Source organism: Poeciliopsis prolifica, unplaced genomic scaffold, assembly GCF_027474105.1.
Source record: "Poeciliopsis prolifica strain line A6 unplaced genomic scaffold, Auburn_PproV2 SCAFFOLD137, whole genome shotgun sequence".
In the NCBI taxonomy this organism is placed as follows: Eukaryota; Metazoa; Chordata; class Actinopteri; order Cyprinodontiformes; family Poeciliidae; genus Poeciliopsis; species Poeciliopsis prolifica.
Genome location: NW_026562512.1, coordinates 65,741 through 77,100, shown reverse-complemented (window position 1 = coordinate 77,100; position 11,360 = coordinate 65,741). Strand labels below are relative to the sequence as shown.

The 11,360-nt window shown below is 47.1% G+C and overlaps 1 protein-coding gene and 1 long non-coding RNA gene across 2 annotated transcripts; one reads left to right on the top strand and one right to left on the bottom strand.

Annotated features, from left to right (window-relative positions):
* Positions 1-214: 214 nt before the first annotated feature.
* LOC129355545 (annexin A2-like) lies at positions 215-7,678 on the bottom strand. The gene is made up of 12 exons (XM_055025149.1): positions 7,620-7,678; positions 5,560-5,621; positions 4,034-4,127; positions 3,865-3,959; positions 2,817-2,930; positions 2,613-2,701; positions 2,427-2,529; positions 1,697-1,756; positions 1,119-1,422; positions 960-1,018; positions 748-870; positions 215-367 (listed from the first exon to the last, which is right to left on the bottom strand). The coding sequence occupies exons 2-12, from the start codon at positions 5,608-5,610 to the stop codon at positions 308-310; spliced, it is 1,152 nt and encodes a 383-aa protein (XP_054881124.1). The 5' UTR covers positions 5,611-5,621; positions 7,620-7,678; the 3' UTR covers positions 215-307.
* LOC129355546 (uncharacterized) lies at positions 4,507-6,009 on the top strand. The gene is made up of 3 exons (XR_008605287.1): positions 4,507-4,654; positions 5,518-5,637; positions 5,908-6,009. It is a non-coding gene; the product is annotated as an uncharacterized LOC129355546 (long non-coding RNA).
* Positions 7,679-11,360: the final 3,682 nt, after the last annotated feature.

Genomic DNA, 11,360 nt, shown 5'->3' with positions numbered 1-11,360 from the left:
TTTTCTAGATTAATACTGAAGAGAAAAAGATTTCTAACTGTTAAATGTTTGTCTGACTTGCTGTTTTCTGCATCAGATGGTTCCAACGTTTATAGTTTATCCTAAATTTAAACATTAAAATGTCAGAATAAAAACAAAGATGTTGGTTTCAGGTATGCCTGCCTGCTGTGCCTCTGCTGCCCCCTGCCGGTCAGAAACCAGACTCTCCTCAACAGCTTTTCACACTTTTTTATTGCAGAAACCTAATCAAGGTCAACAGTTCAGATGAGCGGCTGCGCCCCGGTGCCTGCTGGGAAACGCGGTCCTTTCAGTCGTCTCCTCCACACAGACTCAGCAGAGCCTTCTGGTAGTCTCCTTTGGTGTGTTCCTGCAACAGAACCGGGTCTCAGTCAGAATCAGAACCAGCATCCAGATTTCATCCACATGGGATTGAATCTGCTGGGAGTCATCACACTGTGGCCACTGGGAACTCTGGGAGTGAAAAAGCGTAATCAATTTAGTCATTTTTAGGTTTCATAAAGATGAAAACAGAAGAACCGTTTTCCTGAGGCTTGAACGGATCAGAACCGACACAGATCTGAACCAGAGAGCAGAGTTACTGCTTCCTGTGGTCCGACATGCAGATCCGATATCCGTTACAGTGGAAACAGATGCAGCCTGTTTTCCTGGCGCTGGTTTGGGGGTCAGACCCTGAAGCTGGTGGTGCGTTCAGGGTCTCGGCCAGCGTGGGACACTGCAGTGACTCACAGCGATGGTCTGGTACAGAGACTTCTTGTGCTGCCTCTTGAACTCGGTTCTGATCCTCATCAGGTCCACTTCGCAGCGAGACACCAGGATCCGGGTCACCACCTTCTCCTTAGCTCCTTTACTCTGAAGGGACAGACAGCGGGTCAAAACCCCACCACGGATCAGAACCAGGGCCCAGAAACCAACCAGAGGCACCCGGTGGTTCTGGTTACCTTCATGGCTTCATAGAGTTTGTTGGCAAAGTACAGCTGCCGGTTCTCGAAACACTCCACTGAAAGGAAAGCAGAGTCAGTTAGGAGGTTCTGGAGGGTTCTGGTTCTGGAGGGTTCTGGTTCGGGAGGGTTCTGATTGGACCTGAGGATGGAATGTACCCAGAGTGAGGAAGGACTTCTCCAGTTCTCCCTTCACCTCCTTCCTGATGCTCTCCTTCATGTCGTACGGACTGTAGCTCTTATAGCGCTCAAAACACTGGCACGCAGGAGGGAGGACAGTTACCACGGTGACCCAACAGGACCGGCCCGGACCTGCAGCGGGCCCAACCGGGCCAGAACTCTTCACTCTGACTGTGAACTCATCGGTACCTTTCTGCAGGTGAGGGATGCTCCTCTCGGACATGATGGAGATCCAGCAGCCCACGTCCGTCCCCTTCCTCTTCACCCCGGCCTCGTACAGAGCCTGAGCACAGAACCGCAGGAAAACCGGGTCAGAACACCAAGCCCGGCCCGTCAGAACCTAAACAATATGAGCTGAGTCGCTTTTTAAATGAACAACAGAAATTATGATAATGACTTGGAGCTCGAGTCAGAACAAAAGTCCGGAATGAGCCGGACCCAGAGTCCAAACGAGTCGGACTTGGAGAGAAGAATAAAAAGACAACATGGGTAGTCGGGCACCAGAACTAACAAGTTCTGACCCGCAGAGGAGCCCGGCGGTTCCGAAGCGTACTCACTCTGGCGTCGTCGTCAATCTTCTGGTAGTCCACCACGTTGCTCGGCTCGTCTCTTTTGGTCTGGAGGAAACATTCAGAGATTCACTCGTTCTGGGGACATTTCAGCCAGAAGAAAGGTCAAAGTTCTCTGTCCTCCTGGTTCTGGTCAGAACTGCAGCAGCTCTGGACCGTCGGTTTGTCAGTCCGACCTGCTGCAGGAGTCAAAGCCTGGATGAGTTTCTCTGATCTGAGACTTTAGTCTCTGGCCCTGGAAATGTTCTGCAGCTGCCAGAAGGCCCACTGTGGAATTTTATACCGCTCTGAAGGTTCGGGTCAAAGGTCATCCTGACCTCTAAAGCTGAGGTCAGGATCCTCTCAGTTTCTGTTCAGATGGAGAAAGTTTTGCCAATTATTGAAGCATAACTGGCAAAACTGTCTGAACCCAGACATCGCCATGACACCAGGGTGACATCGCCATGACACCGGGTGACATCGCCATGACACCCGGTGACATCGCCATGACACCCGGTGACATCGCCATGACACCGGGGTGTGTATCACCTGCGTTGTCATGGTAACTAATCTCAGTACTTGGTACAGGTTCTGCTGGTTTACAGTAACCGGATCAGAACCAACAGTCTGGTCTTCCAGCTGACTTGAAAAAGATCAGAGTATTCTACTCAGTCTGGTCCAGTCCAGTGCATTTTGGTCCAGTCAGGTCTGCAGAGACCCGGTTCTGGTTCTGTGGTACCTGGACCAAAGCCAGTAACAGCTTGGCAAAATTTCCCGATGTGTCTCCTGAGATGTCCTTCTCCAGCTCCTTCTTAAACACTGCAGAGACCAAATAAAGAGGACTGAACGGCAAAACCGATCAGAACCTGGTCCAGAAGGTTCTGGCAGTCCAGGAACCTTCTTCATGTCCGGCTCTGTCACTCACTCTCTGTAAGCCTTCTTGATCTCCGCCAGCTCTCCGTTGTTCCTGGAGCAGACCAGTTCGATCAGCGTCTCCTCGTCGGTCCCCAGGCCCTGCACACAACCAGAACCAACAGAACCGGGTCAGGCTGGAGAGCCTTCTGCACCAGGCTGAGCTTCCTGCAGTGACCAGCAGGCGGCGCTGCCGCTGCTGGCAGTCAGCTCTGACCTTCATGGAGGCTTTGAGCTCCGAGGCGTCATACTGGGCGGTGGTCTTCATCAGACCCAGCAGCAGAGCCTCCAGAGCGCCGGACAGCGCCCCCTTCAGGGCCACACTCAGGTCCTGCACACGAGACACGTTCATGCTGACATTTTCAGTTCCTTCCGCAACCACCAGGGGGAGACATGAGCAACTTCACATGATCAGTAAGTCCTTCCCTGATTGGTCGTCACGGCTCAAAGACCAATCAGGGCCTTTGCTGAATAAGCACCGATTGCTGTTCAAAATCTCTTCAAGCATCGAACCATGGCTTTACTGAGCGGTAAGCTTGCTATGATGTTCACTTATAGCTATATTTGACTTAGTTTACCTGTTTAAATCAGTTTTGTGATGCTGTTATCGTCACTCCATGCTTTAAAGGCTGTTTTCAGATTTGGAGTCTAATTGAATCTTTATAATTTAGCTGCTCCTGGACAACATGAAGTCTGAGTGACTTGAAAATATGAGCGCTTGAATCTGTTGCCAACAGGATTTATTTCTATTTACAGGATGTCTGACTCATTTGAGGCGGCTATGCTAACCGGAAGTAGCCCTTTTGAACGGAACTGCGCAGTTAAATGAACAAGTTTTCCTATGAAATACAGACGTTAGGATGCTGGTTTAGTTATTTATCAGAATATTATGTTTACCGGTTAGTTGATCTAAATTGATGATTGAATTTGAACATGAGGACTTACTGACAGCACGACGTTTCATCTTTATTCCGTTGATGATCATTTTCGGCTGGATGTTAATCCTACAGTAATGGCTCCATTTCTCTTTTAAAGTCTTAAATTTAACACTCTTCGCTTTCCGGCTCCATGGTTCCGTCTCAGAAATGTTTCCACCATTTATTTTCCGCCATGCTTTGAGTTTCTCACAGAGCGAATAAAACCAATGAAATCAAGCTGTAACATCTATCTGACGTGGATCATTAAAGGCCGTTTCCTCCGAGGCTCGGTCCACAGCCACCATGGTTCTGTTCTACAGAACTGGACCGGAGGAACCGGGTTCTGACCTTCTTGGCGATGCGCTCATACTCGAAGGCGATCTCTCGGCGCTGCTCGGCGCTCCGCCGGGTCAGGATGTCGATGATGGTCTGTTCATCCACGCCTGGGAGGAAAGGTCAGAGGTCAGACTGGCTCCTGCTGCCTGGCTCCTGGGTTCGTCGGGATCTGAACTCTCACCTTTGGTCTTGATGGCCGTCTCTATCCGGGCAGCGTCCCGGTCCGGGTCAAAGTCTCGGACCGGAACCACGGTGGGGAATTTGGGCTCTTCCTCCTGCAGACAGAGGAATCAGAACCTTCAGAACCTGAATCGGGTTCTGGAGTAGGTCTGGAAACCTTCAGAACCACCCGGTGGGATGGAACCAGCTGCAGACACTTCCTGAGTTAAAACGGGTCAGAACCGAGTCTCAGCTGGACTGTAATAGGCAGCAGCTGCTGCATTCAGAGGAGTCGGACCGGACCGGACCGGTACCTGTGCTTTCTGCAGGTCTTCTGTCTTTCCTGTCTGATTTAGTAGAAAACGCTGCTCTGACTGGATGTACCTGTACAGGTGGGTCACGCCCCCTCAGATGTGAAGCCATGGCCCTTCCCATAGACAGACTTTCAGCCCTGAGCATAATGCTTCCACCTCCATGCCTCTGACCTGACCACAACCTGTTCACTGACCAACCCAAACCTCTCTCTCTTTCTCTCAGAGGACCTCACATGGCTCACGCTGGGAACATAAAACGTTTTTAGTGTGGGGATGTTGGACATTAATGGGATTCTCGACGGCTCAAAAATCCAGAAACGCAGGTGGAGGTGAGTCAAAGTGCAGAGGGGTCGCCGACGGTTGGAGGGCGGGGTCTCTCCTCCATCGGCGACAGCTCTGATGGCGGGAGCGAAGCGTGATCTGAATGAACACCCTGTATGGGAGGAGACTGGGAAAACTGGAGCTAATGTTCCCAAAGGTTCTGGGAAAACTGGAGCTAATGTTCCCAAAGGTTCTGGGAAAACTGGAGCTAATGTTCCCAAAGGTTCTGGGAAAACTGGAGCTAATGTGAAGGCACACCTTCATCCTGGCTTTAGTGTTTCCTGTTGTTATTGTTCTCAGGATGAAACTTTGTCTCATTTAGTTACTGGATGTTCAAGACTGAATCCTCTTTTTGCTCTTTCAAGTCATTTGTTTGGTGGGTTTGCTGAACAGTTTTCTAACTATATTTTTATTTATGCTCCATGGTTTTGTACAAGAAAGAAATTTATTCACGTTCTTTTAAATTTTATTTCTTAGTCTGCAAAACTGGCAATATGGTTGTATTACCAGTGATAACCATAACTGGTCAGAACCAGTTATGGTTATCAAACAGATGATGCTTGTGTTTTATTCCAGACTGGAAGTTACTCAAATTCGTCTGGAGTTTTAGTTTTTTGAGATAACAATGAATATTGATGTCTTTGTCAGCAAGTGGAGCATCAGTTATGCTTGTGTTTATTGGATCTGTTTAGTTTTTCCTTTCTGATTTTGCATTAATGTTTGTTTTTGTTAGAGACCATTTTAAACTCCCTGTCTCGTTCACATTTTATTTAAGTTTCAGTTTTTATCAATGATAAAATCAGAATTCATTATCATTCGTTGTTAAGGTGTCTGATAAACAGAAATGGTCACCAATGATTAATAATTGCAGAGTGATGGAGTAGGACGCCCCCTGCTGGACCATGAGACTCACCCCCCCATAAGACAAGGTCAGCTGACCCAGGAACTCCGACACCAGTGCCATGATGGATCCACCTGCAGGACACAACAGGTACTCATTAGCAGAAGAACTTCGTGTCGGCAGAACCCAGCGGCTCTGGACTCGCGTCCTGACCCAGAGACGGAGTCCTTCCTGGGGGACGCTGTGTCCTCACATGTTGGACTTTTTTTGCAAAGTCTCAAACTTTGAGTCATAGCTTTTAGTTTCCTGTTTTATTTTGGTAAGCCTCATACTTCTTGTTGTCTGCCTGTTTTCTGTCAGAAAGTTCATTTCATGTTCAGTTTTCTACTTTCTGATCTTCATTTATTTTCCTTCCACCAGATTTTCTCTGGTTCTGTGTTTTGGACCTCGGACCGGTCTCCACCGTAGCCACTTGATGTTCCGTTGATATTTCCCCGACCTTTAGATGTTTTCCAGCTTTAGCTGGGAAACTGGGAAATTCTGACATTCCAGTCATAAAAATCAGCAGGAATAGTTTCTGAAGTTGGATTTGCTGGAAAGCTTTGAGCAACTCAAACCACCTCCAGTTATGATTTTTCATAACTTTATGGTTCATGTGAACATGGATCATAAAGTGAAAATTTAAGTGAAAATGTTTGGAATGAGGACATTTTGAAATTTGTCTGTTACGCTTTTATGACACAACTTGTCATAAAAGCTGCAGAAAAAAATTAAGTAAACAACACATTTATATGAAATAATTTATAAGAAGCAACAGAGTAATTTGCAGAATACCTGAGTTTATCCAGGTGTATCTGGGATTCCTCCTGATGCTCTATGATGCCTCAGCACTGAGGAGGTGGATTTATTAAATCAACAGTTCTGTCAAACATATGCAGCTTAACCTGCAGGACATGATATGAATATAAACAAAGAGTCAATTTCAGCTGAATTTGGATTCAGATAGATCCTGCAGAAACGGGAAAGAACCGGATGAAACAACCAAGTGAAAACCAAGAGCTTATTTCAAAATGGTCCCAAACCACCAAACCTTTCGTTTGCCTTGAGGCTCCATATTGACGCTGTAAAAGATCAAGAATCCTTTTGGCAAATGCATCCTGTTACAGATTTGCTTCCTTATAAAACAGTTTGGCGCCTCAGTGTCATTTCCAGACACTTCCTGTATCGTCATGTGACTCATTGAAAGCAACGCGTTTCGATGCGGGGTTCAGTCTGCGGGTTTCGGTCTGCCGGGTTCGGTCTGCCGGTTTGGTCTGCCGGTTTGGTCTGCGGGTTTGGCGCATCAGTGTTTCCGGATCCATCACTAGTGGTTTTGGTTCACTGAAGTTGGTCAGATGTTTGTACTTACTTTTCCTGGTCATATTTTGCACATTTTCCATGTTATGTTTAAATGAAAACTCGTGATGGAGGAGATGATGAGGAGGAAGTCTGGCTCATTGTGCTCTTCCAGAGGAATCAGATTAATCTGAGACGGGAGAACAGTCGGTTCCAGAGTCCGGCCAGCGAACCCTGAACCAGCGAGGTGTGTTTGATTTATTGACCGGCTGGGCCTTCCTGAAGGTGCGTCTGCAGATAAGGAGATGCACTCAGAGCTGCAGGAATGTGCGGCTAGTTGCGTAACGGCAGCGTCGTCGGCGATCTGAGCAGCGTTGAAGCCTCATTATGTCCGCATTAGAAGCTTCATTTACCTTTGACCAGGTAACTACAAACTTCATCACTTAGTAACCAGGCTGTTAAAGCCAGTCCACATTTTTAACTGCTGTCTTTATCTGGACGCATGGTGAGGTCAGAGTTCACGGGCTGGAGGCGCACACTTCAGGAGTTTCCTCTCTGTCAGCCTCTGATGCATGAGGTAATAAGAGAGATGGATTCATTTAGCTTCAGATCCTTGGTGAGAAGACATGGCTCACGCTCTTATTTTGAAGGTTTTCAGCAGAAGCTTAGATTTTCAGAGTTAAAAGTCAACAAGTTCATAAAGCCGTTTCTCTCTGCAGCCGAGCTTCAGAAGGAAAGTCTGGTTCCTTCAGACCGAAATTTAAAACCCGAAACGACGTGAAGAGACGAGTTCTTACCTTCAGACTCGCAGCAGCTCCGTTATGGTCCAGGACTGGGCAGGGTGTGTGTTTATAGACCAGCTGACTCACACACACACACTCACAGACACACACACACACACCCACCCACACACACACACACACCCAGCCACCCACCCAGCCACACACACACACACACACACACACCACACACACACACACACACACACACACACCCAGCCACACACACACACACACACACACACACACACACACACACACACACACACACACACACACTCAGGCTGCATGACTCAGTGAGCAGACTTTTCCACATCAGCATCAACAGCAATTGCTCTCTGAGGTTCCGACGGGTCAGAGGAAACGCTGGCTCTTGATTGGCTGGGGTTGTTTGGGAGTTTCTCCTCTGATTGGCCGGTTCCAACCCTGGAAGACCCAGACAGAAAAACGTGGAACCAGGTAGGAGAACTTGAGTTTATTAAGATGCAGTGACAAATGAAGTATCCTCAGCATTGTATAACTTTTATAACATTTAAAAATATAAATGTTCTAGATGTTGTAATGATCAAAACCAAACACTTGAAGACATTTTACTTCTGGTGCAGCAAATCAAACTTCCTGTAGGATCTGATCTGTAAGTCTGAGTAAAAACAGAGGGAAAGTCAACATTTGTTCTTTTCGTTGCTGGTTTGGTTTGAAATAGAGATTTAATTTTATACACACACACACACACACACACACACACACACACCTGGATCTGCTTTCTGTACGTTTCAGACGCCACAACTCTGAAGGATCTAGGAAAACAAAACGCCTGAACACTGACTGCTACAGCTGCAGTGGGAGTGGGTTTCCTGCAGTGTGGAAGTTTCTGTGAACTTTGACTGGATGTTTGATCAGCGCTGCAGGAAAACACCTGAAGGTTTAACCGATTCTGAGTTTCCATCAGTTCCCCGATGGACCGTCCTCTGGTGGACATGGCGACCGGGTCTCCGCGGCGACCGGGTCTCCGCGGCGACCGGGTCTCCGCGGCGACCAGGTGTTCCTCCTGGCAGAGAGCAGCAGCCGCTCTGATCTCCATCGGAGGCTCACCAGGTGATCCAGCCTCAGGTGAGTCACAGCAGGAGGTGATGTCACTGACGCAGGGCGGCGGCTGAAGGAGCAAAGTTCAAGGGTTATGAATGTTCAAACATTCCCTCTGTCACACAGCAGCGGCGCTTGGTGTTGCCTGTTTCCATGGTAACGCCTCCAGGTGTGTCGCAGGTGGAGCTGCCGGGCGAGAATCCAGTCCTGGTTCCTCACTTCTGTCCACAGACGATTTTGCTCCCAACCCTGTTTCTGGTTAAAATGATAAAACTTGAACATTTTCAAACAGTTGAACTAAATCCTGATTTTCAGAATCAACATTTTGTTCATTTTTTCCAATCACTTTCTTAAGAAGTGCCAACATTTCTGCTAGTGGGGCAAAGCTGCAAATCCCTGTTTGTTTGGAATCCATGATCCTTTTCCAATACATTTGATTACTTTATGTTGAATTATTGGATATGTAGCTTGTTACGCTTGTGCCAAAATGTTTGGGAACTTCAGTTCATGAACGATTCTGCATCCTTCATGATGGAACAGCAGCATGAACAGGTTCATCCTATTTGCGTCCAGCAGAGGGCGGCAGCGGCTCGTGCCACTCTGTGACCTCTGACCCTGCAGCAGTGGCCTGCATGCTCAGCAGGGGGCTAGGAGTCCTGCAGCAGCTGCGTGGAGCCGATCGGGGTCAGGAGGCGCCAATCCCACGTTCTGCTGACGCTGAGCTTAGCCTGGTTAGCAGCTAATCCTGGTCAGGGCCACATTAACAGCTTTAGTGTGGAGACACGGATATCATCCTGCAGCTCAGAGCTGCAAACAGGATGAGGAAACAAACAACCAGTTCCAATCGGAGGGATACGAAAACCCACAAACCTTCTGAGTCTGGGACTTCAAATAAGAGATTCCTAACTTTCTGATTGGACGATGATTTTTTTAACATTCTTTATTTAGAAATATTATGAATCGAATGCATATTTCTATTTGAACTTACATAATGCAACAGTAAAGAGAGAGAAAGAAGAAAAACTCAGCAAATGTTTATATCCATTTTGGCAATTAACATGTCTTAGAAACGTCAAACACAGGAGACTAACAGCATCTCTATCTGTTTGCTCAGAAAGACGTCCATGTGGTTCTGCTGTTGTCTTCCATTATAGACAGATTCTTCAGTCTTTCTTGCCATTGTTGAAGGATGGGAGGCAAAAGCCTGAGCCAGTTATTATTTTCCTTATCTGTAGTGATCAGACGATAATTTATTGTCAGTGATTGACTGAGCAGGATCTTTTCACCGGTTCAGGATGTCATGAATAAAGCAGCAACAACACAAGTCAACATGTATCAAAGTGAACGAGGCATGATGACCAACTACAACCTGCATCCACTGAACTCTGACCTCATCCAGTTATTGAGACCAGGAAGCATCAAACCAGATGTTTTTCATGATTTCATTTAGTGTTTAAACGATGAAACTGAACCGATTTATCCTCAGACAATAAACTAACAAAATAAAGAAAATAGAAATAAAAAATGTGAAAACTTCAAAATATGAATAATTGAGCTCAGTTTGTCTCATTCAGACGAAACGATTCGTCTGAATGAATCCATGGCTCATTTATTCTCACTGAAGAGAAACTATAGAGCTTTACAGCTGTTATGATGCAGCTGCATCAGTAGCTGCATCAGCAGCTGCATCAGTAGCTGCATCAGTAGCTGCATCAGTAGCTGCATCAAGGTGAGCTGCATCAGTAGCTGCATCAGTAGCTGCATCAGTAGCTGCATCAGTAGCTGCATCAGTAGCTGCATCAGCAGCTGCATCAGTAGCTGCATCAGCAGCTGCATCAGTAGCTGCATCAGTAGCTGCATCAGCAGCTGCATCAGTAGCTGCATCAGCAGCTGCATCAGTAGCTGCATCAGTAGCTACATCAGCAGCTACATCAGCAGCTGCATCAGTAGCTGCATCAGTAGCTGCATCAAGGTGAGCTGCTACCTGAGGATCTGTGGCTCTGATGGAGAACATGGAGCCATTGATCAGAGATCGTATTGATCTGCTGGTTTATTTATATGAATCCAGACTGATCATCCTGGAGCTGTGAGCAGAACTTGAAGCAGGTACCGGTTCCGGTCCAGCTGGCCCGCCTTGTGGACAGAAAGCATCTCTACCCTGTAAATGTACCTTCTGCTCTGCTTCCTGTGTTCAGGATAAACGTTTAGACATTTAGATCCATAAGACCTCCGGGTATTTATACTCATTAAGATGTTTTTGGGAGGCGACGGCGGAGCAGCAGCTGCACTTTTCTAAATTTGTTCGTACGGCAAGTTTTAGAGTGAAACCGTGTTTGAGACGGGAGGATCTGGTCCTAAAACAACAACTTCTGTTTTATCAGAATTTAAAAGCAGAAGGTTTGGAGTCATCCAGGTTCACCTGCTGGATTAGATTCACCAGGTTTATGGATAGATGCAACTGAACATCATCAGCATAACACTGAACGTTTATCCCCTGCTGCCTGGTCATTTTACCAATTGGAGGCAGATTAGAGAACTGGTCTGAGCACACTGCCCTGTGGTACTCCACAGACGGTCTGAAGAAGATTCATCATTAAATGAACAAATTACAAAAGTCCAACCTTGTTTCTGAGAGCCGAGGCCAGGTTCTGGCTGGAGAACCAGCAGGTCCAGACC

What these genes read in the sequence shown, in the direction of transcription:
- LOC129355545 (XM_055025149.1), bottom strand. Translation starts at nt 5,610, where the DNA reads ATGGCACTGGTGTCGGAGTTCCTGGGTCAGCTGACCTTGTCTTATGGG. An exon ending in ATGAGCGCATCGCCAAGAAG is followed by an intron (nt 2,931 to 3,864) that starts GTCAGAACCCGG and finishes TCTCGTGTGCAG; the next exon opens with GACCTGAGTGTGGCCCTGAA. An exon ending in TGTTACTGGCTTTGGTCCAG is followed by an intron (nt 1,757 to 2,426) that starts GTACCACAGAAC and finishes TGTTTCCTCCAG; the next exon opens with ACCAAAAGAGACGAGCCGAG.